The 26,542-nt window shown below is 50.4% G+C and overlaps 1 protein-coding gene across 2 annotated transcripts in view; it reads left to right on the forward strand.

Moving 5' to 3' along the window:
- The window catches only part of PLCG2 (phospholipase C gamma 2), a 144,873-nt gene that overhangs the window by 67,619 nt on the left and 50,712 nt on the right, over positions 1-26,542 (forward strand). For both annotated transcript variants that reach the window (XM_028501928.2, XM_036012265.1), the window contains exons 8-20: positions 3,108-3,151; positions 4,755-4,827; positions 9,031-9,132; positions 9,820-9,938; positions 11,410-11,495; positions 12,924-13,044; positions 13,423-13,591; positions 16,927-17,031; positions 18,084-18,173; positions 18,686-18,861; positions 20,278-20,478; positions 21,397-21,516; positions 26,334-26,514. In XM_028501928.2, coding sequence (XP_028357729.1) covers positions 3,108-3,151; positions 4,755-4,827; positions 9,031-9,132; positions 9,820-9,938; positions 11,410-11,495; positions 12,924-13,044; positions 13,423-13,591; positions 16,927-17,031; positions 18,084-18,173; positions 18,686-18,861; positions 20,278-20,478; positions 21,397-21,516; positions 26,334-26,514 — 1,587 coding nt within the window. The remainder of the gene's footprint in view (positions 1-3,107; positions 3,152-4,754; positions 4,828-9,030; positions 9,133-9,819; positions 9,939-11,409; positions 11,496-12,923; positions 13,045-13,422; positions 13,592-16,926; positions 17,032-18,083; positions 18,174-18,685; positions 18,862-20,277; positions 20,479-21,396; positions 21,517-26,333; positions 26,515-26,542) is intronic.

Below are 26,542 nucleotides of genomic sequence, written 5' to 3' on the forward strand. Positions count from 1 at the left end.
ATCTGGTTTGTCCAGTCAGCTGTGTGACCTTGGGCCAGCCACTGACCACTCCCAGCCTCAGTGTTCTCATCTGTGTAGTGGGAGCCATGATCCCTGCCCCACTGGGCTCTGGGGAGGACTGAATGAGGGATTGATTGATTGGTGGTTGAGAGTGCAGGCCTTTTTAAGTCTGAGTGTGAAATCACTGGAAGACAGTTATAATTGCCTTCTATGTGCAGGCAGGCTGGCCACAGGGGGAGGCCTCTTGATAGGTGGCCAATGATCACAGGATTTGGGATGTCTGCAAGGTAGAGAAATGGTAGAGGCAGTTCCTATCTGCCTAGAGTGGGCAGAAATACATTATCTTATAGAGTAAAAATTCCACTGCAGTGTGTTCACTTTTTCACGTATATAATAATTCTTGTTTGCCAAGTACAGTAGAAGGATTGTAGGCACTGGGAGTCAAAAGACCTGGATTCCAGCCCCAACTTGACCTCTAATGACCAAGCGATTTGGGGAAAGCCACCTTTTCCCTTCCCACTCAGCCTCCTCTATAAAGGGAAGGTATTAAATCAGGTTACTAATTACAAAACTTTAAAAAACTTTATACTCCCCTTCCCTTTTTAAATAGGAGATCTTAATAAAAATAAATCTACTGCACAGAAGCTGAGCAGAACCCTTTTTTAGGCTGAAATATATAGCTTTTATTTATAGTCAGCCCTGGGGGACGATGAAGTGTTTCGATGGCAGTGTACCTGTGAAACCCAGAATAGTGACAATTGCTCTCTGAGCCAATAGACCAGGATTGACAGAAGCTGGGCTCACTCAAGATAAGTGGTTGCAAGTAACAGTTTTTATAATCAGTTGCCTTGAAATTTCAGGGTGCTGTCTCATCCAACAGATGGCAGGCAAAGCTTGAGAATAAGGTTTGCAAAAAAGCAATTTCACTTGCCAGTGTAGGTTAACCCATTGATAATCTCCACTGTGATAAAATTCCTTGTGAGATGCATGTCAGCCTGCACTTTTCAGCGTGGTGCTTTTTAAGGCGAATGTGTGTGTGTTTGAGAGGGAGACCGGAGAGAAAGAAATCTGAATCAGAATCCTGCAGCATCTCCGCACCCCCGGGGGTGCCTTGCTCGCCCGGTTTTGGGGAAGAGACGTCTTTACCTGAGGTTGTCCTTAATGATCAGAACACCACATTCGGCCTGTGTTCGGTTGTACTTGGCCTAATGGTTTAAAAAAAATTTTTTTTTTTAATGAATTGCCTACATGTAAAAGTTGGAAATTTTCTATTAAGATCCAGGTTCTTTTAGCTTCGTGTGAAAAAAATTGAGATCTGCCTGTGTATGGGTCCCGCGTTGCCTGGAGGACATCTGCACGGAAAGGAAGCAGCATCCCCTGGGGCGCCCCAGCCTGCAATTGCACCCCGGTTTCTGTCAATTCAGGTTGCCTACCCGGCTCTACAGACTTTTGGGGTTGGCATCCTCTGGTCTCCACCTTTGGACAGTGCCACTGTCCGGTTTGGCCACCACATGTGTAATATTACTTCAGTGACTAGGAATTTGCATAACAAAGCCCCAAGCTCTGTAGATAGTTGCTGGCTGGCTTGAGAAACAGCACTGCTCTTGTGGTAGGTGAATGCCCCTCCCCTCACTGTTAGCATATAATTTACTTCCTGAGCTGTCCCTGGGAGCAGCGCGCAGAGAAAAGTATTAGTCGTGTGCTCGTAGGGGCTTGGCCGGATTTCTTGGGCTCCTCGGGGAGACAGGGCTATTTATGGTGATTGATGACCCCTAGACCTAAGTCCAGGCAGTGGGTTCCTACTCATCAGTAGCTGTAGGTTTCAACCCGAGGTTGTCAGTTCCTCTTTGTATCTAAGCACCTGCTTGTGCTGCTGCTTTTAAGCTTCAGAGCTTCTAAAAGTTAGGCGGCAGCAACAAGATAAGAAATGTAATTCCATGTGTGTCCCCCTGGTGAGGGGACATACCTTTCCCCAAGCTGTGATAACAGTATTTTGTACGCAGAAATTAGCTAACGTTTTCTGAGTGTGAACTCTATGCTGGGTGCTGTGCGAGGTGTTTGCACACATTAAATATTTAATAGAGGTACTTTCATTATCCTCATTTTACAGGGGAGCAAGCAGGGTCCTTCCTGGAGGTCTTGCACCAGCAAGCTGCAGCTAGGGTTTTTGTTCCCCTTTGCCCACCTTCAGTGGCTGGTCACTGACTTTAATTTTTTAAAGTTTTGTATTAAGAAACACTCTAATATATACAGGTACAGATAATAGCATCACAAACCCTCACGCAGCTGTCAGCCAGCTTCAGCAATGATCAGCCAACTAATGGCCATCTTATTTCATCCATGCCCTTAACCGCTTCTCTCTTCCCATATGATCTGGTGTAAATCTCCCTTTAAACACTTTAACTTAATACTCTGAAATGGTAAGGATTTGAAATGTAGCAGTGAGGGTGCAGAGGGTTTGTGTGTTCACGGTGCGGGCGCTGTTCGGCACGACTGTTTTGAGAGCCAGTCGATGGAATCTGCTGAAGTTCATGTGCACACCTCATGTCCAGGTGCTTTTCCAGCTGGGAACGTTCCCAGTGGAAATACTGGCGCAAGTGGATACAGATGTAACGAGGACCTTCTTTATAATACTGGATGTAACACAAAATCGATGATGTCCATGTTATGGAACACAGTGTGGGTTTTTAAAGTAATGAGGCAGGACTCTTTGAGGTTGTAGAATATATTAAGCTTGAAACAACAGCAAAAAGTTGGAAGACATGGTGTAATATGATAAGATAAAATTAGACTATTATCCATAAAATAAACCCTAGAAGGAAACCTACTAAATTATTAAGAGTGCTAGAGTCTCAGGAATAAGATTATGAAAGAGATAAGGAGGACTTCTGCCTTTTGCTTCTTAAGGTTTGGTTATAGTTGAACACTTACAAGTCACATGAATTACAAGGATAATTTAAGAGAAAAAAGTCTGCTTATTTGCATTAATAGGTCACACAAATTATACTGTTAATTTTTTAACCCCCAGAACCTCTTCTTTTGCATTAAGTGGCTTGACTTGTCTAATGTTCTTATTTTGTGTGTTTTCCTTCTCTTTTCTATTTCAGATTCTGGACGAATTCAAAAAAGACTCCTCCGTGTTCATCTTGGGGTGAGGCACCTCTTCTGGGTTACTGACGTCCAGGGTGGGTGTGCCGGTCATGGTGCCGCAGCGCGGCTGGCTGGCTCTGGCAGGGTCATCTCTGGGGGGGGGGCATGGGCAGGGGAGCGGGCGGGGGTCCTCCTACCCAGGGATTGGCCATACTGCCCCTGTGGCATGGATGAGCATGAACAGTCGCAGCAGAGTTTGTGGAGCGTCGGGAGGGTGGCCCGGAAGGTTCTGCAGAGAAGTTTGCATGCTTCAGGGCCTGCTTTCCTGGAGTGTGCTTTGTAGAACATGACTGGTGAATAGGTTTTTTGCACAAATTAAAGCAACGTTAGTGGCCAAGTGAATTTGGGAAACTGCTGGTTAAGGAGGTTTAACTGAATTAAAATGAGTCGAAGCACATAAAGTGCTTCACATGGCGTGTGTCGAGGACCCTCTACAGTGGTAATGATGCTATCAGAGAGTGAGTGCTGCAGGGCTTGTCAGGGCCTGGACTGTGCTGCCAGTTCCCCGAGTCGGGGGTTGGTGGAGTGTCTGTGTTTCCCAAGCCTGTCTGCCCGGGAGGAAGGTTTTCCTTGGAGCTCATGGCGCCTCGAACCCGATTTGCAGAGCAGTGACCTGGGCCAGCTTTCTGGGACCCGCCCTCATCGATGCGGGCACTCGGCGATTATCCCTGTATCACTTTCTAAACAAGAAGCCTCAACACTTCAGACTTGATACAAAAACTGAATCTGATGATTGTGTAGTATTGTAATGAAAAGATTAGTGTATTAATGAAAAGATATGAAGCAAACTTAGGAGGCTGTTTAGCAAAGAAGGTTAGAAATAAGCTAATAATTAAAGACAATAAAGACAACAGACTTTTGGACCCTGAGTGTTTAGCAAAGAAAGGAAGTTTAAAGCATGTTTTTAACTCCTATATTTTAAAAAGGCCCTCTTCTACCCCACTTGCAAGTGCTCAGGGACAAGTCCGAGTTTCCCTGGACAGCTCTCTCCAGGTTTCTTGATGGCCATGAATGAACATCCTCTCCCCAAGCCCATCTGTCAGCAAGCTTCCAGTCAAGGTGGAGTCTCCCGTTATTCAGGGTGAAGGGTTCCCTTGTGTCACATGGAAAATTCTCCCAACAGCAAGCCTCTCCTGGCCCCATGGCCTGAGGCTTGCATGTTCCAGCTGATTGTCCCATCCGCCCAGAGTCTGGGCTTCATCTGGCCTCCTCTCCTGCTTCAGAGCAAACTCTGGATGGTGGCTTCTGAGGGGACGCTTTTATGTGGCCCCAGTCACTTCTCCAGCTCCCCCAGAGTGCCGTCCACACCAGCCCACCCAAGCATCCGCTGCATGTATGCACTTCCATGCCCTCATTCCTCCTTTCCCAGCACGGAGCCACCTAGGTGCAGCCGAACTGGCCTGTCCTCTGGGGTTCTGCGTCCTCGTTGAATTGTAGGTTAGGAATGTCGTGTAGGTCACCTCGTCTTCCCGTTGCCAAGCCTGCACCTGGCACTGAGGAGGGTCCTGCAGGGAGTCCGGGGGCAGGCTGCCTGCTGGAGGGAATGGCCTCTTGACTACTGAGGTGTGTGCCTCTCTGAACACCCTCTCTTTCCCCGAGGGCAGGAACACTGACCGGCCGGACGCCTCCGCTGTTCACCTGCACGACTTCCAGCGCTTTCTCTTACATGAGCAGCAGGTGAGAGAACAGAAGGGCGGGGGCCGGAGGAGCTACCTGCATGGCTTCTTACCTCTTCACCACCTGCCTTCATCCGGCTGCCTATAGTAATGAAACAGTGGTAGTCTCCCTGACCAGTGCCACTTTGCTGTCACAGACTCTGGAATGAGAACAGCCTCATGGTAGCTCCTTCTCAAGGCACAACTGAGGAAGGGCGAGAGCGAGAGTTCTCCAAGGCAGGCAGGCGGGGTGACAGCCCACAGGCAGGGGTGCCCTCACTTGGCTGGCTTCTGCCGCTTCTCCTGGCTCAGCTTAGGTGTCACTTCCTCAGGAAGCCAGCTCTGGCCGATGGAGGGTGTGACTAAGGCGGCGAGCCTGCCCGCTCCTCGGGGGGAGATGGTAGCACGGTTGTCCTTCAGCAGATGACGTGTGAGGGGTCTCCAGGAGTGCTCACGTCTGGGCTGCTAGCTGGTGACAGAGTCCAAGTCTGGTGCTGGGCGGTTCTGCCACCCAGGGCATATCTGGAGACGGCTTTGGTTGCCACAGCTGGGGGTGCTGATGGCATGTAGTAGGTACAGACCAGAGAGGCTGCTCAGCATCCTCAAATGCACAGGCCAACCCTACCACAGCAAGGAATTGCTCTGCCCCAAGTGTTAATAGTGCCCAGTTGAAAAACTTAAGACTGAGATAAGGCTGAGATCCTCTTACTAGCTATGTGACCTTGGGCAGGTAGTTTGACCTTTCTGTGCCCTAGTTTTCTCTTTAACTGGGGATGAGAGCCCCACCTCTCAGAATCATGGGGGTCAGAATATTGAGCTTTGTGTGTATGTATGTGCATCTATATGCATAGTTACTTATCTGTTTCAATGTATTTATATCACTGCAGTCTCATTTGCATTTTCTCTTTATTTAATTTCTTGTTTTTTAATAGACTTTTTAAAGAGCAGTTTTAGGTTCATAACAATATTCAGTTAATTTGTATTTTTAAAATATTTGCATTTCAGAATGTTTTAAACATGCCCAGAAGTAGCCTGGCTGGCATTGAACCACCATGTACCCATCACGCCGATTTAAAAATTAGGAGCATTGGCCAATATTAGTACATCTGCCCCGCATCTCACACTGCTGTGTCTCCCTTCCCTTTCCCCTTCTTCATTTCTTTGCTGGAAAATTCTAAAGTAAACTATAATGTATCGTGAAGTCAACATATCATTTCACTTGTAAATAGCATGCCTCTCATGAAATGGACTTCTTTTTCTTTAAAAAAAAAAAATTGTCCCACTCCCATTATACCTTGCACAGTGAACACTGATTTCTTTATGTCATCCAATGCTCAGCCGTGCTCAGTTCCTCTGACCGTAGAGAAAGTAGTGGACAGACACACAGCACGCACTCTGCACAGGGCAGCCACGCGGAGGCCCCCGCGGTGGTGTTGGCTGCTGGGACACGATGAATGGGGACTGAGGAGATGAGGTGTCATGCTTTCTCCATGCAGGGGCTGAATGGGAGTGATCAAGAGAAGGATTTTTTGCTCAGCCTGAGCCACCACCAAGGGGAAGTAAAATGAGCGGGGATAAATGAGTCCTCTTTGGCACAATTACACGCTCGGTACTGAGCTGCCAATACAGTGAAGCAGAAAGAGAGGCGTATGTATGGTTTTTTCTTTTCGCCACACTCTTCCTTGTACTGAATCACTCACTTTAGTAAGGAGCTATTGAAATGTTAAACCAAGAGAAAAGAATTCGTGGCCAAAGCTTTTCTGAAAGACAGGGTTTGTCCAAACGCTGGTCAGGAAAGGACCAGGTCCTGGTGCATCCAGTCTGCACCACCAGCAGCGGGGCCAGTGGGGACAAACGTCCGTGGTCTGATGAGCTCTTCTGTCGAAACAGCGTGGGGAAGAAAAATCTAAGTTGCTTTGAAAGAATTTCCATTGGCTGCAGCCAAAGGGGGGGGGGGGGAGAAGGTGAAGCGGGCTTGTTCTGGGGTAGGGGCAGAGTCTGAAAGGAAGAGGTGTGTGCGCCTTCAGATTGGTGGTGGGCAGCAGCCCAGGAAGATCATGTGTAAACAAGAAGCAGAGGTGCCTGGTGGTCAGTGGCACCTGGCTGTCCTCTTTAGATAATTGTGGCAATAGTTACCTGGAAGTTAATTCAGGGTTTCAACACATACTAAGAAAGCAAGCAGTCTTTTGTTGGTTTTGCCCTGCAGTTAACTGATTAACCTCTCTTGTCCCTTCCTTCTGCACTCTCGTCTGTGGTAGTTTAATTTAGGACGTCTCCAAATTTTCTTCTTGTCAGCAGTTACATGGCTAACCTCCTGGGGACAAGAAGCCTTATATCCCAGAATCCACCACCTACTGCTGTTTAATTTTATTACAGGGGAGAATGACAGGCTCCCCCCTGCCCTTCACTGGACCACCCTCAGAGATCAGGGGTATGGACCAGGAGCAAACTGCAGGAGCTCTTCGCATGTGAGACAGCCCATGAGCATCTGCGTGACAGCCTGGCTGACTCTTAATGTCCCATGTGCCCGGTGCTCTGTGAGGTGACAACATGAATGGAGCCAGTCATCTAGGACATTTGTTTGGTGTGATGGGTGCTCATTTGTGGGGTAATCACTGTAGCTCTTGGTGTGCCAATTAGTACAACTTTTCCTAGAAAGCACTTAGGCAATATGCAATTAAAATGAAAACTTTGAAAAAAGGGTATATCCTTTGATTAAATGATTGCCCTTCTAGAAACTTATCCTAAGGCAAAAATGGCAGCATTTTCAATAGCAATGCAAACTTGGAACAGATCTAAATCTCCATTAGGGGACTGGCTGAGTATACCCGAGTCCAGCCCTGGGAGGGACGGCTCACACTGTAGAAAGGGGGTTAAGAGGAAGACCTCAAAACGGATGTGCCTGAGGTGGTCTCAAGCTCAATGTTGGGTCAAGTTGTTTTATTTAATGACTTGACACCTCAGTTCCCCCATTTATATAACAGGAAAATAATACGTGCCTCCTGGGGCTGTGTGGTTCACAGTAAGCCTCTACGTGGGAGAGATTCAGGGCAGAGCCTGGCGTGCAGTCTGCACCCAGTGCGACCGCCCTCACCACGTACTACTCCTTTCACCATTGTTCTTATTTTCAGTAGTATGGAGTCCTAGCACAATACCCCCTACCAAGTAGATTTGTTTTTTAACCCCGTTAGTATTTTGAACTTCAGGCAGAAGGTTTCTTTCTTTCTTATTTATCCTCCCCCAAGGACATTTTTGCATTGCTTTGAGAGAGAGAGAGAGAGAGAGAGAGAGAGCGTGAGAGAGAGCACGTGCACATCGATGTAAGAGAGAAACATCTATTGGTCACTTTTCTAAGTGCGCTAACTAGGAATGGAACCCGCAACCTAGGTTTATGCCCCGTCCAGGAATTGAACCTGCCACCTTTCGGTCTAGAGGATGACACTCCAACCAGCTGAGCCACACCGGCCAGGGTAGGCAGAAGATTGCTTATTGGCAGTCATCAAGATTCAGGCTATGTCAGCTAAGTACCCATGCTTTTCACGAGAAAACTTTGTAGAAGGAAGGAGGAAGCTTCTGGCCTTGGGGGGACATCAGAGCCTGGCCAGGCCTTTTCCTGACATGTCCTACATTGAGTTTCATGTTCTAGTATTCAAAGGTTTCAACACCTGTGTATTCAAATGAATGGGCTGGTCCCTAGTCTCCTAGCCGTTTTGTGTCCCGTATCCGAGTAGATTTGCAAGACTCAACAGCGAGGCCCATTGTTGCTGTGCAGCAGCCACCCGCCAGGGAGGCCGTGTCTCCACCACCACATTTGTGTCTGTCCTTAGGCGTTTCCTTCTTTCACGCGTCCTGCTCTGACTCTCCCCATCCAGCTACACACACGTCCAGTTGCACATTTGCTTGTGTTATTCTTAAAGGTAGAGGCTTTAGAATATTCTGCATCCAGAAAGCATTAGCCAAAGCTGAGCCTGTGGGTCCCGTTTTCTCCCTTTGCCTGATGACTACTTGAGGTAGTAGGGTTTGGAGAGGAAAACAAGGAAGCTACTTTGTATTACACACTCTCACAGAAACTGTGCATGGATGTTGCCACTCCCACGGAGTGGGTGAGGAGGCGCAGAGGGTGTGTGGCTTGCCCAGGTCCCTCAGGCAAGTCACCCTGATGGTCGGGCATAACTTTTTTGCCAGTCCTCTCTTTGGTGATTCTTGTTCTCTTTGTCATTCTAAGGAGCTCTGGGCCCAGGATCTGAACAGAGTCCGCAAGAGGATGACAAAGTTTATCGACGACACAATGAGGGAAACTGCGGAGCCCTTCCTGTTCGTTGATGAGGTGAGTGGGCTTCTTGTGAGCTGTTCCACAAGCGCTGGTTTTCTTCCCATCTTTCCCTCATCCTTGTCCCATTGACCTTGTTTCCTGAGTGTGTTTCTTGCTTTTACCACCAGAGGGCGTTTGCTGCCCGGGAGAGCAGGGTAGGCACACCGAATTCAAAGGTTTTGGGGGTTCCTGTGAGCTGTTGTTAACAGTTGCGCTTGGCTGTGAGTGAGGCAGCAGGGGAGGTGAGGCTGAGGAGAACTGTCAGCGCCTGTTCCCTGTAACCTTGTTCCCAGAAAGCAGAGTGTTACCCCAGTGTCACTCAACCTTCCAATTTTTTTAAAGGGGTGAAGAATTGGGATATTACATTTCCTGCCTTTTAAATGTTATGATACTGTTAACGTTTTATTTACTAAGTTGGTGGGTTCACAATGCTTCTGGTATTATTATACCTTAAAGCTTATGATATACGGGAAGCATATATTCTTGTAGTAGCATATTTTAGGGTGCACATGAAAAAGGAAGCATCGTCAGTGAAACCTGTGTCAGTGCAGCCTGTTGCATGAGCTTCTGCACGGAAACCCGGAGACCACCTGCCATACCTGAGCTCCATCTCCCTGTGCTGCACAGACCAGAAAGAACCAGCTACCACCCCTCCATGTCTTCATGGTGGTGACCCTGTCTCTGTGTGTGTGACCCCCCTAGTTCCTCACGTACCTGTTTTCACGGGAGAACAGCATTTGGGATGAGAAGTATGACGTGGTGGACATGCAGGACATGAACAACCCCTTGTCTCATTACTGGATCTCCTCATCACATAACACGTGAGTTTTGCCACCAGCCTGGGAGGGGTCGCAGGTGATGGGTGGTATGGCGGGCATCCCAGTGGGTTGCTTTGGCAAGGCCTGTGGGCAGAGTGCAGGGCCACACCACTCAGACTGGAATATACAAACACTTCTGGAAGGGGTGGCATTACAAGGATCATCCTTTTTCTGTGACCCTGAAAAGCCAGTTAGCAAAGCTGGTGTTTTCACAGTTTGGGCATCTCCTAGTAGCCACAGCAAAAAAAATTGAATGAGTCATTGAACTGGTATTTACTGCCTATCCTGTGCTTGCTGGGTACTGGGGATGTAGCAGTAAACAGGGCAGGACAGAACAGCACTGTTCCCATGTGCTTGGAGGAGAAAAGACCTCCTTTGATTCTTATCAAGGGACAGGAGTTGGTGAGAGGAGAGCAGGTGGTGAAGTGAGAAAGAGGGTTTTAGACAGAGGGACCGCATGTGCAAAGGTCCAGGGGCAGAAGGAACTGGGAGGTGTCTGTTAATACTAGACTGTAGAATCCAGGGTGGGAGAAGGGGTGTTGTGTGGCAGGAGGGAAGGCTGGTGGGTTCAGTTTGAGTGGAATCTTTAAGTGACAGCAGGGGCAATGGGAGCTGCTGATGGCTTTTAAGCCAGAGAGCAACCTGCTGAAATTTACATCTTTGGAAGATTACCCTGATTGTAAAAAAGAGAATAGACTGGAAGAGAGAAACGACATTGCACTTAAGTTCCGGTATCTAGTCTGCCTTACACGGTGCGAGGGTGAGGGCCTTGGCTCATGGGCAGCCAAGAGCTGTAGGTTGGTGCTTTCCCAAGTGCCATTCCAGGCAGGGGTTGGCCAGGCCCTTGAGCTTATCTCCAGGCATTTTGTAAGCTAAAGTCATTTCAGGGGCAAATTGGTTTCATGCTTCTCTCTTCCCTACTACATCCGTTGGTGTAAGAGTTTGTGTCTTAGAATGGTAAACTCTGCTAAACCTGGAAGACAATTAAAGAACATAAACTCTTACAGGGGAACATGAGAAAGAGGAGAGTACATAAAAATACGTATTTTTATGTCTGACGCATGTAGTTCACAGCATAGTAAATTCCACCAGTAGTTGTTGGTCACTTACTCAATGCCTGATTCCCTGATGTTAAAATGATGGCCTGTCTCTGCCCTGTGTAGACTGAGGGTCCATGGGCAGCCAGGGGAGAGTTCATTTATCATGTGCTGTAAATCTCACTCCTGACACTCTTTGACCCAGTTCTCAAAAGAAGACAGGGTCTCAACCCTACGCGTGGATTACCAGGGTGGTTACTGTTCACATCCTGTGATTGTGGCCTGAGTCTAAGGCGTGGCCAAACGATGGCAAGTTTCCGGCCCAGATCCTAACCCTGGGTCTTTCTAGCCAGGAAGAATTTTCAGGCCTTTGGGGGCTTAGGCTGAGAAGTTCCCCAGGGACACCCTGAGGTGCAGGCCCGCCTTCTCTCCTTCAGGTACCTCACAGGTGACCAGCTGCGGAGTGAGTCGTCCACAGAGGCATACATCCGCTGCCTGCGCATGGGCTGTCGCTGCATTGAGTGTGAGTAGCCTTTTCCTGGTGGAGATAATACCCTCCTCTAACAGAGGCTCATGGTCTCTGCCAATTCCTCAGCTGAGTGTTGGCGCCCCCTACAGGCCAAGAGCCCCAGTCACTCTCTGGCCCCACAGCCTGGAGGAGGCTGGGGCTGGGAAACTATCAGCTGTTCCGTGACCTCTGCTCCCCCTTACTAAGCCCACCTATGCCTCTGCTGGGCAGGCACAATGGGGTCCCCATTGTTGAACTGGCTGGCCCCTGCCGCCTGCAGCTGGATGGTTTTTTGGTTTCAAAGGTGAATAGTGGGGGTGGGTAGGACAGGCCGAGGGAGACACCAGTGCTCCTAGCATCTGGGGTAAGGGATGTGGCCATCAGTGGCAGGGACCTCTCCCCAGAAGAAACCTGCCCCCACCACAGGAGTGGTGTGGAGCCTGGCCAGGTGGGGCCCAAAACCGATCTAGATGGCGTCCTGACACAATGGAAGGCCTGGGAGGCTGGCAGCAAAAACGGCTTTATGGGCCTTCTGTCCTCCTCTGGTTCCCTTCGGAGCTTTTTCTAGAGGAAGGCAAACGAATGCCCTCCAAGTGTTAGCAGCTGGCCCAGCCCTGGATGCCATCCTGATTGTTCTTGTCACGGTTGCTCACAGATGCCCCGAGACAGGTGATTCCAGGCACCTGGGCATGCCCAGGGTCCAGCCGCTTCCTCCCGTCTCCTCGTCTCTCACTCCCTGGCCTGACTCGACTGCCAGAGGCTCATAGGTGTGTTAGGCTGTGAAAAAGCTAATCAGTGGTTTAGGCTCCAACTTTATTTAAAAAAATGTGTCATGGTATCAGACTTTAACAGCACTTATTCTTACAGAGTATTGCCTATTTTATACTTTTTCCCCTCTCGGGAAAGAGCGAATGTGAAAAGATGAAGTTTGACACTGCCAGCCCCCGTTACCTCGGGGGGTGACGTAACAGGGGGTGCTCGCCTCCCACACAGTCCAGTTCTGTCTGAATATTCCTCTCCGAACCTTTCAGAATAAATTTTCACATCGCTGCCTGTTATTTCTACCAGCAGAAAAAGCAAGCCAAGATTTAGACAAGTAAAATGAGAAAATAAAACACAATGTAAATGTCTTTTTAGAAGAGAAACACTTAAAATAGTTTTTTTTTTTTTTTTGGACAAATGTATTGAATTACAAAGGGATCTTTATTTAAACAACCAGAATCTTCCTGTAACCACACAGGTAACACAGGTAACACCTGTCCTCATGTTGGGGGCCCCTAAGTGCAGTTATTAGGTTTGTCCCCTGTGTTCTAGTAACTGAACTGGCACAGGGGGCAGGGGGCAGGGCTGATCTCTAACCGGCCGGGCATGTGTCTGCTGTCAGTGGACTTGTGAGGTGGCGAGTGGTGGACCGGTGGTGAGGACCCATGTGTCTCCCCACAGTGGACTGCTGGGACGGGCCCGACGGGAAGCCCATCATCTACCACGGCTGGACACGGACCACCAAGATCAAGTTTGATGATGTCGTGCAGGCCATCAAAGACCACGCCTTTGTCACCTCGAGGTCAGTTGTCTGATTTCCCGGTGGTTCACCTTTAAGGGAAAGACTGCTAAGGTTGAACAGACAGACAGACACCCCTCCCTATCCCCACATTCAGACACGCACAGAGACACAAGTATACCAGCCTGCACTCCATCTTAAGTCACTCCCAAGTCCTTGGCTGAGTGATGGTGCCCCCTACAGGCCAAGAGCACAAGTCGCTGACTTGTTTCAGAGCCTGGAGGAGACTGGCACTAGGAAATCGTGTTGCTGTTCAGTGACCTCAGCCCCCCCACGCTGAGCCCACCTGCCCCTCCGCTGGGTTGGCCTGGGTGGGGCAGCAGCTGCTCTGCCAGGCAGGCTCAGACGGAGGGCCTGCCTCCTTGCCCCCACCACTTGCAGCTTCCCTGTGGTCCTGTCCATCGAGGAGCACTGTGGCGTGGAACAGCAGCGCTACATGGCCAGAGTGTTCAAGGAGGTGTTTGGCGACATGCTGCTGATGAAGCCCACAGAGGCAAGTGCCGACCAGCTGCCCTCACCCAGCCAGCTTCGGGAAAAGATCATCATCAAGGTAAGTGGCCTCGGGCTGCTGTCATTCATTCAGGGGAGCCAGAGGCTCAGCACTAGACTCCAGGTTCCACTGCCCTGGCTCATGCCACTATCCTTACTAATCTGTGACCCTGGCAAGGTCAGTTAGCCTCTTGGTGCCTGTATGTCCTCGTCAGTCTGGGGGCTGGATAATGATAGCTCCCACGTGGTTAGTGTGCTGTGTGCTTAGAACTGCACCCGTGTCATTGCAGTGCTATGTAATGATTAACTCACTCATTCTTTGGGCAGACCTTCACCACACCCCTTTCCGAGCCCCGTGCAAGGTGCTAGGGATGTTCTTTACCTGCAAGGTGCTAGGGGTGCTCTTACCTGCAAGGTGCTAGGGGTGCTCTTAGCTTGCAAGGTGCTAGGGGTGCTCTTACCCTTGGGAGCTCCCAGTCTAATGTGGGAGGTGGACTGGAGATGAACAGTTGCCCCCAAAGGGCTGCATACACTCATGGGTGGCATGCCAGGTGCTGTGGGAGAGATGAGTGATTGCTGTGCCCAGGAGTGCCAAGGATGCCATGGACAGGGCGACACTAGGCACTTGTATGACTAGGAGAAAGAAACCTGGTATGTGGTGGCTTGAAGCATATAAGGGTTTATTTCTTCCTCATCTGAAGGAGAGTGTTCTGGAAGCTTTGAAGTCTGGCCTGCAAGGTCACCCAGGGACCCTGGGTCCTATTCTACAGTCTCCTAGGGGAGGGCTTTCAGCTGGGGTTCCACAATCCCCCAGAAATCCACAGATAGAACTCAGGGGGGGTGACGTGGGAACTTGGGGGAAATGTTGCCTCTTTATTTTTATTAGCCTATAAGTAAAAACTTAACATCTCCTTCCTTTATGAATATTGGCAACAAACCACTTGGGGCTTTGCTACCAGCAGAAATCATGGATATTTTCATATCACAGTCACAGCTACCGCAAATATTTCTGAGTAATGTTGGGTGCGTCACCACTTTGAAATTATGGTAGTTATTAGAGCTGCCTCTACATCTTCATATAAGATATTAATAAAGAAAGCACATATTTTGTATATTGCAAATATTTTTTATTTAATATACTAATAATTGTATTTCAACATAGTTTCTCTTATAAACTTTTTTTAAAGAGTTTATTTATGTATTTTTACAGAGAGGGGAAGGGAGGGAGAGAGAGGGGGAGAGAAGCACTGATGTGAGAGAGAAACATTGATGGATTTGCCTCTCGAATGCGTGCCCTGACTGGGAACCGAACCTGCAACCCACGTGTGTGCCCCAACCAGAAATTGAACTGGTGACCTTTTGCTTACAGAACGATGCCCAACCAACAGAGCTACACTGGTTAGGGCTGTCTTATAACCTTGTACATTATAAACATTATTCTGAGAAAGGGGTCCTCAGTCTTCTTGCCGGCTTCAAAGGGAGTCCAAGGCACAAGTGGTGGAGGTTCTGCCTGAGGGCGCCGCCCTAGTGTGCGTGGTGGAGCTCCAGCTAGTAAGAAGGGGGCATGTGCCAGGGTCCAGGGCCAGCAATTTCTGGTAAACGTACATGTCAGCTGTACACGTCCCAGCCAGCCCTGTTCAGTGCACAAGAACCTGGGCACGGGACCATATCACCTGCAAGGGAGCCCGGGATATGCAGTCTCTAGTTGGGCAGCCAGTAGTGGAAGGAGCGAGGTGGATTTCACTGACCACAGCAGGCTGATCTGAAAGGATGGATAGGCATTTATTAGGCAGATACACTGGGGACAGTCCCTATGTGCCAGGAGGTCACGGTCTAGTGGGGAGACCGGCCCATCAACAAGTAGTAGCCAACGGTGTGAGGGGGCATTGGGGCCTGCAGGTCTAAAGGCATCAGCATATTTGGAGGATTTGGCTAAGATCCTGGGACACTTTTCTCTGAGACACCAGGGGAAGGCAGGACAGGATCTGAGGCCAGGAGGGTCCACAGCTTCTCAGGCATTCGGTCCCTGAGTCTTCAGGGGACCTCATGCCATTTCTGTTCCCAGCTCATTGACACTGCCCTCTGTTTCTGTCAGGACAGCTCTCCATGTGTCTCCAGGGATGTCCCGCTCTTGTCTCTGGGTGTGAAGTCCCCTTGTAGAGCCACCACTGCCCCAGCCGTGGTACTTCATGGTTCACCCTGTCCTGTTGCAGGGAAAGGGGATGGAATTAGCATTCGTGACACAATCAGTGTGCACCAGCCACGCACCGGTCCTGGGCTAGGCACGGTTGTGTTTGCTGATCCCATCCCATCATAACCCTGCAAGGCTTACCTGGGCCCCAGCCCACTTTGCAGGTGTGGGTGCTGTGGTATAGAGATTAAGTGACTTAGCTGCTCAGTTCCTGCCAAAGAACTAATTCAAGGCTGTGCAAGCCAGACCCCTTCTGACATGCTTTAATGTTCGCAGGTGTCTTAAATGCCCCTTGGCTTACAGGAACCCACAGGGATGTCATTACACCCAGTTGACAGAGAAAGTTACTGAGATTGAGAAAGAGATTGTCACACGACCAAGGGTACGCAGCTAGTAAGGCGACAGGCCTTGACTCAAACCCAGGTCTGACCCCCTGTCCCGAACTCTCTTCACCAGGTCACCACTACCTGGGATTTACACATGCTTGTGTAGGCAGGTGGTCAGTACTCACCCAGGTGAGCATCTCGTCATCATCATGTTAGTCTTACAGATGAGAAGTGGGAGGCTCCGAGGAGCGTGGCCACCTGCCCTGGGTCACACGGCCGACAGAGCAGCGGCAGTGCTGTTTGCACCCATTCTTCCCTCTCTCCACCCCAGGGTGCCTCCTGCTGCCCTGCAGGCCCCATGCCCCCTGCACTGGCTGTGGCCCCGCCTTGCCCTCTGTGTGCTGGAGAGAGCCCAGCACGCGGGTGGTATCATGGACTTACTGAGTATTCGCACTTACTCGCTGCTAAGCTACCACAGGAGATTCAACAGGGAACAAAACAAAGTCCCTGGGAACCTTGAACTGTTTTTAAAGGTCCACTTGCGTGGTCCTCACGGGACTCACACTCTAGCGGGGAAGACGGAAGGCAGACAGGCACCTAGAAACACACAGACTGAGAGCATGAAAAGTAGCTTCCAAGGGCTAGAGAGCGAATGAAGGGGTGGGAAGGGAAGTGTGGGCTCTTATCAGATCAAGGAGCTGAGGACAGCTCTCTGAGGAGGTGGCACCCAGCGCAGAGCTGGTGTCTCGAGAGAGGAGCCAGGCCGGCAGGACAGGCCATGCCAAGGCGCCATGTGGCACTGCAGATGGATGCCTGCCGGCTTACACGTGCTGGACTGGGGTCTGGAGGGGGACCGGCGACCTGTACTTTCCCCCTCAGCATAAGAAGCTGGGCCCCCGCGGCGACGTGGATGTCGACATGGAGGACAAGAAAGATGAGCACAAGCAACAGGGCGAACTGTACATGTGGGACTCCATCGACCAGGTGAGCCCCGCGCACCCACCCCTTCCCAGACCTCGAGCGTCTCCGAGGCCTGCTGGATGGCATGGGGGTGTTCCTGCCTTCCTCCCATGTTTACCCAAGTGAATTATCATTGTAATGAAGCTTTCTTTTTCTTTTATGTTTTTAATGCTTTGTCTTGAAATAATTTTGTGTTCAATATAACAATCTGTATACTTACACTCATACCCGCACACATGAAGAATATACCCTGCACCCAGATTCCCCCAGTACTGACCTCCTACACGCTCAGAGTACGATGGCTGTAACCAGGAGGTTAATGTCGGCATAGCACTGACTCACTCCTGGGCCTTACTCCGATAGCACGCATTTGTCCACCACTGTCCTTTTTCTGGCCCAAGAACCAAGTCTGGCTGCAACAAGGCTTTTAGTTGTCCTGACTCCTCGATCTCTTCCCATCTGAGACAGTTCCACAGGCAAACTTGTTTCCTGGTGAGAAGAGGCATTTTGAGCCCTGACACTGCTTCTCGTATCCCTGAACCTAATGTGCACGTCTACTTGAGTATATTTTTACGTGTCTATTCTTATGTCCTAGAAGTAAACACTGAAAATGGTTAAGGTTTAAAGAAAGAAGTGAGTCACAATGAAATGTGGAAGAAAGGGTCTCTAAGCAAACTGGCTAAGGAATCCTGTAAGTCTTAAAAAGTGAATGAAATGAAAAAAGACGGTCATTAAAAAAAAAGAAAAAGTCGTGAGGACATAAAAAACAGTCCCATCATTCATGATGCTGTCAAATTAAATATGAAATAGAAATTTGGTATTATGTCATATCTACCCTTGGATACACTGAATAGAAAAGTTCTGAAAATGAAAAAAGGAAACTCCAAATAGATAGATGTTTTAAAAGACATGTCTCAGAGGTGGTTGAATTTAGTGGAACCACCATCAATGTCTGAAGGTGGGAAAGGTGAGCCCCAAGGTAATGCCAGGGTGATGCTGCCAGGCAGGGACTCTGGGCCTCCGAGTTGATGGGGTAGAGACTTCGGGGACAAGTTAATGCTGGTTGCACTTTCCAGAAGTGGACTCGGCACTATTGCGCCATCGCCGATGCCAAGCTGTCCTTCAGTGACGACATTGAACAGACCATGGAAGAAGAAGTGCCCCAGGTAGGTGGAGACCTAGGTGGCTTCTCTCATCTCTTTGGGTACCAATGTCTCCCTAGCTCTTCTCTGATTGGCTGACTGGTCTAGGACTTAACCAATGAGATTCAAGGGTCATTCCTGCTTTCTGAAGGGTTTGAAGGGCGTGTGCTCCCTGGAGAAAACTGGGGCTTTGATGTTCTGTCTGGCCCCACATCCTGGCCTGGTCTCCAGCTTTCCCTTTAGGCTGCTGGCCATCCTTGGTGCTGTTTCTTGAGTGTCGCTCCCAGGGCATGGCTCTCAGACTTCCTTTGCAATAGCATGAGGGCTCCACTGGGGATCCCTCACTCCTTGTCTCAGGAGGCTACCACAGATGGGGGCTGTCTAGAGTAGGTTAGTGGGCAGGTGAGGCCAGTGGAAACTGTCTTCCCAGACTTCTTGGGGTGAGGGCAGGCTGAGGCGTGTGAAGAGGGACCAGTCTCGTGATGCAGGGGGTCTGGCCTAGGTTCTCAGAAACTCCTCCTCTCTCTGTGGCCTAGGATACGCCCCCCACCGAGCTGCATTTTGGAGAGAAGTGGTTCCACAAGAAGGTGGAGAAGAGGACGAGTGCTGAGAAGCTGCTGCAGGAGTACTGCTCCGAGATGGGGGGCAAGGACGGGACCTTCTTGGTGCGGGAGAGCGAGAGGTTCCCCAACGACTACACCCTGTCCTTCTGGTAATGGCCCTCTGCTCGAGGCATGCCTGCCGCCTGCCGCCTGCTCGCAGTGGGTGGGATGGGGGTGGGGGCTGGGTGGCGAGTTGTGGGAGCTCAGGCCAGACATGGGCAGGCCTGGACCAGAACCCAGACTTCATTTAGTGAGTGGTGTGGGCAGGGCTTGGGTGCAGTGGGTGAGGCCCAAAACTTGGCAATCACAATTAGTGACATTTCAATGCAATATTTTTTAAAAATGTAATGCAAAAAAAAATGATAATGAAGAAAATATCAACATCATTTTAAATAAAAACAGGATCTGACTCTGCACTTAAGACAATGTGGCCTCACTCCCCTTCCCCTAGTCCCAGCCCTGGGTCAGGTGGTATGAGCCTGGGGAGTTCCCTCAGCCTCCTGGGTTCTCCCTCCCCTTGTCTCTGAAACAGACATTCTAAAAGCAGCCTTATCGCGCTGTTGTGAGCTTTCTCCTCCACTCATGCATCCATTCATTCACTCACTCATTCATCTGTGCCTTCATTCATTAAAAGACATTTATCCAGTGCTTGCTCTGTGGTAGGCATTGTGCTTTAGCAGTGATCAGACAGGCAGGGTCTCTGTCCTGATGGAGATTAGTCTGGTGGGGAAGATGGACAGTGAAAGATTAATCTAATCACACAACTGGTACATGATTGCAGTTGTGATAAGTGCAATGAGAAACATGCATGATGTTATGAGAGTCTGTTAGAGAGGGATCTCATGTAGTATTGGGGGTCTGTCAGAGAGGGATCTCGTGTGGTACTGGGGGTCTGTCAGAGAGGGATCTTATGTGGTATTGGGGGTCTGTTAGAGAGGGATCTCATGTGGTACTGGGGGTCTGTTAGAGGGATCTGATGTAGTATTTTGGGGAGGGTGATGGTGAGGGAAGACTTCCTGCAGTAGTGTTGAAATTGAGACTTGAAGGATAAAAATTGTAATAAAATACAGATAACTCTGATAGCTAACACATTCGTACCATACACCAGGCAGCATTCCAGGCGCATTTGGTGTGGGGTCTCTCAGGACAAGCTCTCTGAGGTGAATAGTATCACTACCCTCGTTTGGCCACTAGGATCATGATACAGAAGCTCAGAGAGGACAGCCCATGTGGCAGGGTCAGAACTCGAACCTGGGTCTTCTGGCTCCAGAGTAGGAGTTATGTTGGTAAAAGGGGGCCGTGGGTGGAAGAGGGAGGTAGAATGTTCTGAATTCCAGAAAAGGACCAGCCTGTGCTAAAGCCTGGGGTCTGTTCTAGGAGCAGAGGGAGGCCTGTGTGGCCACACCTAGTGTCCCCCTGTCGGGACCCGGGCTGCACATCTGGCCCCCACCTGTGTTCCCCGACGCCCAGGTGCAGGAGGGCCAGCCGGCCCAGCCTGGGCTCTGATGTTGTCCCTCTGCCCACAGGCGGTCAGGCCGCGTCCAGCACTGCCGGATCCGCTCCACCATGGAGGACGGGGTCATGAAGTACTACCTGACTGACAACCTCATGTTCCCCAGCATCTACGCCCTCATCCAGTACTACCGCGGGACGCACCTGCGCTGCGCCGAGTTCGAGCTGCGCCTCACGGACCCTGTGCCCAACCCCAACCCCCACGAGTCAAAGCCGTACGTGAGCCCAGGCTCTCGGGGCAGCACATCCATGGGTTTGGCCGGGTGCAGACACCCCGGCCGACTGAGGTCATCCATCAGAAAAGCCTTCCTTGTGGGTGGGTGGGGGCCCGAATTCCTCTGGGGCCCCCCAAAGTTCCCAGGGGGGCCACAGTTTCCAAATTCCTTTCCAGATACCCTTACTCTTGCCCCATTCTTTCTTCTCCCTTCCTTTTTTTCTGCTTTATCTTCACAGTCCTGAACTGGTCCAAAATAATTTCAGATTAATTTTAGCCCAGTGATGTCTTTCTATTTGTCAAAGATCGTTCCTGTTCGTCCTGACAGTGAACAAGGAAAATATAATGATAAAAGTTTCCCTTCATTTTTTACCTGGGAAAGTGAATATCAGTACTGCCTTGCAAAGGGTTAACCAGTTCTGGAGACAAAGACAAATACAAAAATTTTTAAGCAGGAAGCTGTTCAAGTACACATTTTGGAGAAAGCCACATAACTCACAGCAACTTTATTTTTCATTTCTCTTGTCTATATTCATACAGATTGCCTTTTAAATTTTGCTATTTCACTTTACAAGTAAGCAAGGACCAATGAAACAAACAACACCTCTGTCTACAATGCTGTTCGCTGTGGCCTCTGGCTCCAGCTCTCTGTGCCACCCCTGGTACTGGCGACTCAGAGGCAGGTGGGGGTGGGGAGTAGTAAAGGCGGGTTGGTTTATTGTCTTACACTTCAAACAGATGCACTAGATCAATGTTTCACCCAAGCTATATCTTAGTAGCCTTTTTACAAATGCGCTCTTCACAGACGTTTTGGATGGGAGGCCCACAGGTCTCCATGGTGGTTTCTGGGGACTTGAGGCATCCTCAGGTGGGTGTGTCCTCTGTGGGCGGCCCTTCACCTGGCCCTTCCGTGCTGCAGGTGGTACTATGACGGGCTGAGCCGTGGAGAAGCGGAGGACATGCTGATGAGAGTTCCCCGGGACGGCGCCTTCCTCATCCGGAAGCGGGAAGGCAGCGACTCCTACGCCATCACCTTCAGGTAAGCAAGGCGGGTGGGGCTGGTGGGGGGTGGAGCCTGCGGCGTGCTCTCCCCCACTGCGCGTGCTCCTGAGGAGGCTCAGGAAGGCCGGGCATGGAGAACTGCAGGTGGAGGTTTGTTTAGCTCAGTGTTCTCTCCCTGGAGGGCCAACAATAATGACAGCAATAAAAATAACAACAGCAGCCTACATTAATATGTGCTTTCAGCGTGCTGGGCACTGGTCTATATTCTCAACGATCTGCAATCCTGATCGTTATTTTTCAGAGGAGGACACTGAGGCACAGGGAGGTTGAGTAACTTGCTGAAACATGCAGCCAGCAAGTAGTGGGGCTGGGATTCAAACCCAGGCATCTCTGGTGGCCCAGACAAGTGATGTTATAGATTGGATTTCCTCCCAGCTTTACTTGCCACCCAGCACTGCCAGTGAGAAGGCCGTATAGACCAACCATCTCTAGGACTGTGTTTCTCAGCTTTAATTCGCTCCACGACACTGGACTCCTTCAGTTCCCGCCAATGGCGGCGTTGGAAATAGAGTCCAGATCCACTTCATCATGCTGTCCCTCCATCCTCCCAGCCCCAGTGGATTCTTGGTGATGCTAATAGAAGACTGGCTACTGTACATACAAGTCCCTAACCAATGTCCCAGACCCTGGGTTGCCTTTGAGGCTTCATCCGGTTGAGCCCTTCACTGTAGCTGCTGAGGGGTAGATCTAGTTTTACAAGGAAGGACATGGAGGCTCAGAGAGGTAGAGTGAGCTGTCTGGAGCCACAGGGCGTAGCCGAGGCTCCTCACTGACCCGTCTGAGGCTCCTGACTTGGGCCCGCTCCCCTCCAAAGCCTGTGCTCCTCACTGTGCGGTCTCAGGCAAGCAGCCTTCAAACTGGGTCCAACGAGGCCTGTGGCTATTTTGCTCAGCCTGCATGGAGATGTTAAAAACTGAGAAATTTCACTTGAAAATTCAGGTTGCTTTTTATGAAATGTGGGAGGAGGCAGTAGTTGCGGGCCCATGTTCTCGCGTGGTGATGGAGGCTACCAGCTGACAGTGGGGGCCCTGGTGTGCCCGGGCAGCCCCTGTTCCTTCCAGTCTCATTGCTCTGGCCGCCCCGGGTTCCTCTGCCGGGCTTCCCTTTCTGCTGTCAGTCATCTCCAAGCTGCCTTCGTGTGTGTGTGGGGGGGTGGATCGGGGTAGCGGGTGACTGTCATTATTACTGCCATTTACTGAGGACCTACTGTGTGTGGGCGCTGGCCAGCATGGCTCTTTTGTGTTTTGTGCTGCCAGCAGGGGGGCCCCGGACGTCTTGGCACTGGTCTTGCCCTTTGCCCTTTCCCCCAAAGCTCGTAGGGGTGCCGCCTCTGCCTGGATGGGAACCAGGCTGGCTTGAAGGAGCATCTGCTGCACCAGCCACCACGCTGGATGCTGAGGTTCACGTCGTAGCCTTGTCAGTCAGGATGCTGTTGGGTACGATTGACAGACACCAAACTCAGCGGATTGAGCCACCAAGATAGGTGGGATCCGCCGGCTACCCGCTGAGAGGCTCCGACAGGCCTGGGTGCAGGCCTCACCTGAAAGTCCTCGGGAGGCTGGCTGTGTGCCATGCTGCTCTCTCTGTGGCTTCATTCGCAGGTGGCTTTACCTGGGGGCCAGGCAGGGTCCAGCAGAAAGGACGAGTCCTGTCGTGTACCCGCCCTGGCCCCTGTTTGAGCTGGGTGCCATGATGCTGACTGGTTCCTTCAGTGGGCCTTGGGGTTGGGGTCAGTTCACTGGGACCATGTGGGTGAAGATTGGTGCCCGATTTATGTGTGTCCACCATCCCGTCTGCATGTTTGTCATCCCCATGAGATCGGAGGCACCCTAAAAGCCCCAGTTTTTAATTTTAAGGTATCAGTAAATGCTCAGTGAACACTGACTATGTGCTAGTCCCTGGGCAGGGCTCCAGAAATACAGGAGTGACAAAATAGCCCGGTCCTGCTCTCACACGGCCGGCGGTCTGGTGGGGATGAGAGATGTCATCTTACTCTGAAGTGTTCCTGGCTGTTAACCAGTTTTCTCCTGGTTCGTGTGGGCTGGTGGTCAGGAAGCGCGGGCTGAGTGAGTCTCTCCATCAGGAAGTCTTGGTCCAGCAGGTTGCCTCTCAAAGAGGAGGGGCCGGGAAGGCTGTTTCCGTTGCGTGGATAGTGAGTGTCTGGCTTTCGCCTGCTGCATGCCTATCGGGGGCCCGCAGTCATCGTAACAGTCAAAAATGACCCCCTCCAGCCCCCGCTGAGTGGCTTAGTTGGTTGGAGTGTTATCCTGTGCACCAGAAAGTTGTTGGTTCGATCCCCGGTCAGTGCATATACCTAGGTTTCAGGTTCGACCCCCAGTTGGGGCACGCGCAGGAGATAACCGATCGGTTTCTCTCTCACAATGTTTTCCTTTTTGCTCTCTCTCCCTTCCTGTCTCTCTCAGATCAATAATTTTTAAAAAATAAGATCATATCCTTGGGTAAGGATTAAAAAAAATAAGACCCTCTCCTGTCCTGGACACACAGACTTTTTCAAACTCATTCGGTCAGGGTGTGGGTGGGTGTCACTGTCTGTTGTTGCCTCTGGGAGGGCAGCCACGTGAACAGACCACTGCACTGTTGTGTGGCAAGGGCCACCGAGATGGGTCAGGCAGGGCGGCAGGGAATAGGGGCTCTGGGGGATGGGGCGGGGCACGTGCTCCGGCAGAGGAGGACACAGGTCTGGGGCCCTTTCCCCCCCGTACATATGTTTGTGGGGTGCCTCTGCTGGGCCGGACACAGTTCTGGCCCCTGGGAGCATGCACTGGACCTCTGGGTGGGTTTCCACAGCAGAGGAGAAGCATGGGCTTTCAGACCCTTGGGAAGAGGTGCAGTTGTTGTCTGGGTGCGAAGGGTGGAGACATCCCTCGGTGGGACCAGGTGCTTCTTGGCGAAGCTGAGACCTCAGGATGTGGTGACCGCTGACTCGTAGCAGCACACACGCCCGAATCCCAGCTCATACTCTAGTCCTGTTCCCGTCTCCTTCTCTTGCCCGGGGAAGCTCGTGTTGGCTTGACCTCGGCTCTATTTTCCTAGCCCGTCATGTATGAAGTGCCCTCTGGGTGCAGCACACATTGCACAGGGCTTACCCTGGGTCACCTGACAGACAGCAGCCCTAACCCTGCCCCGGAGACAGGTGCCACGGCTCCCCGGCACTGTGGCGAGGAAGCAGGCCTAGAGCAGCTGCCTAAGGAAGAAGCCAGAACCTGACCCAGCCCTTCGTACCCTGCAGCCTCCCTGCCCTGGGGGGCTTTTGTAAAAAAGCTTTAGAATTAATTTTTAAGTGTCTAAGTATATTCTCCTTATAAAAAATTGAGACACTGCAGTGCAGGCTACAGCCCCTTGTGGTCCTGTGTATCTCAGTCCGTGTCCTGGCGGAAATCACCGCTTTCTAACTCGCGTCTCCGTCTAGAAAAACAGACTCACACACGTGTGTTGCACACCCACGGAAAATGTTTACTGCCGACTGTGTGCTTTGTTTTTAAAAACACAAATGGGATCATGCTGTGGTTTTATTCTCCAACTTGTTTTTCTACTCAGCAGTATTTCTTTAAAAAATTTATTAGAATATCACCGCAAATAAGCTACTGAAACAGAAGTCTTCTAGCATTTTTTAACAGGGCTTTTTGAAGAAATGGCTTAAAGAGGATGTGCGTTTTATTTAAAACCATAAAAAATGTCTCCAAGGTGCCCCATTTTTAAGAAGATGAGTAGTTTACCCATAGCAACGGCTGTTAGACAGTTTTAATAAAAAGATGCTCTTGGCTATAAAGTTAAGGTCAGAACTTCTCTTCCCAAATGTTTCTATTCCTGCTGATAAAAGCTAGTAAGACTGAGGAGCCTGTTTTCTTATGGATTTTTTTCTGCCTCTTGCTTGAAATGGGAGATAAAATAAAAGACTGTTTCCTTGTCCTGGCCAGGTGGCTCAGTTGGTCAGAGTATTGTCCTGCACACCAAAGGGTTGTGGGTGCGATTCCTGGTCCCGGCAGTACCCAAGCTGTGGTTTCAGTCCCGGTTGGGGTGTGTAGGGAAGGCAACCAAGGGATGTTTCCTTATCACATCAGTGTTTCTTTCTCTCTGTTTCTCACTCTCCAAGCCCCTCCAAAATCTATAAAACGTATCTTCGGGTGAGGATTAAAAAAAAAGACACTTTGTTTTGGGGAAAAATGCCATTGTTGACTAGTTGGGACATTTTTAGATAAGATTTAAGATTTAGATAAGATTCAGGAGTGCAGTCCCAGAGTTCTAGAGTAGAGACTGGCAAACATTTTCTGTAAAGGAGTAGAAAGTATTTTAAGCCTTTTGGGCCAGATGGTCTCTGTTGCAACTGTTCCACGCTGCCATTATAGAGTGAACGCAGCCACAGGCAATGCATAAACAACGAACGTGGTCGTGTTTCAATAAAACTTTACTTACAGAAACAGGGGCGGGGAGGACTCGACCTGTGGGTCATAGTCTGCCAGCCCTGATCCGGTGTTCCCAAAGTCAAGTCCCGCAACTGGGGAGGAGGGGACAGGCAAGGGGAGCTAGCCAGCTGTTGAGTCACCCCACAGCATTTCTCCCCAGTCGCTCCTGCACCTTCTCAGGCTCAGACTCTTCTGTGTCGGCTTTGAAAAGACCCACATCACCGTATTCCATGGACACGCTGCACCCTGTTTATTATCTGGTCCCCTAAGGATGGATAACTAGGTTGTTTCCGAGAGGTGGGGATTGCATAGCAGTTGTTTGGCTGCCGGGATCTCAGAGTGTCAGCCCTCTGTGGTCTTCCCCCTCCAGGGCCAAGGGCAAGGTGAAGCACTGTCGCATCAACCGGGACGGCCGGCACTTCGTGCTGGGGACCTCCGCCTACTTTGAGAGCCTGGTGGAGCTCGTCAGTTACTACAAGAAGCACGCGCTGTACCGGAAGATGAAACTGCGCTACCCTGTGACTCCCGAACTCCTGGAGCGCTACAGCATGGTAGGCGGTGGGCTCCCGCGTCGCTCGG

Source organism: Phyllostomus discolor, chromosome 12 (assembly GCF_004126475.2).
Source record: "Phyllostomus discolor isolate MPI-MPIP mPhyDis1 chromosome 12, mPhyDis1.pri.v3, whole genome shotgun sequence".
In the NCBI taxonomy this organism is placed as follows: Eukaryota; Metazoa; Chordata; class Mammalia; order Chiroptera; family Phyllostomidae; genus Phyllostomus; species Phyllostomus discolor.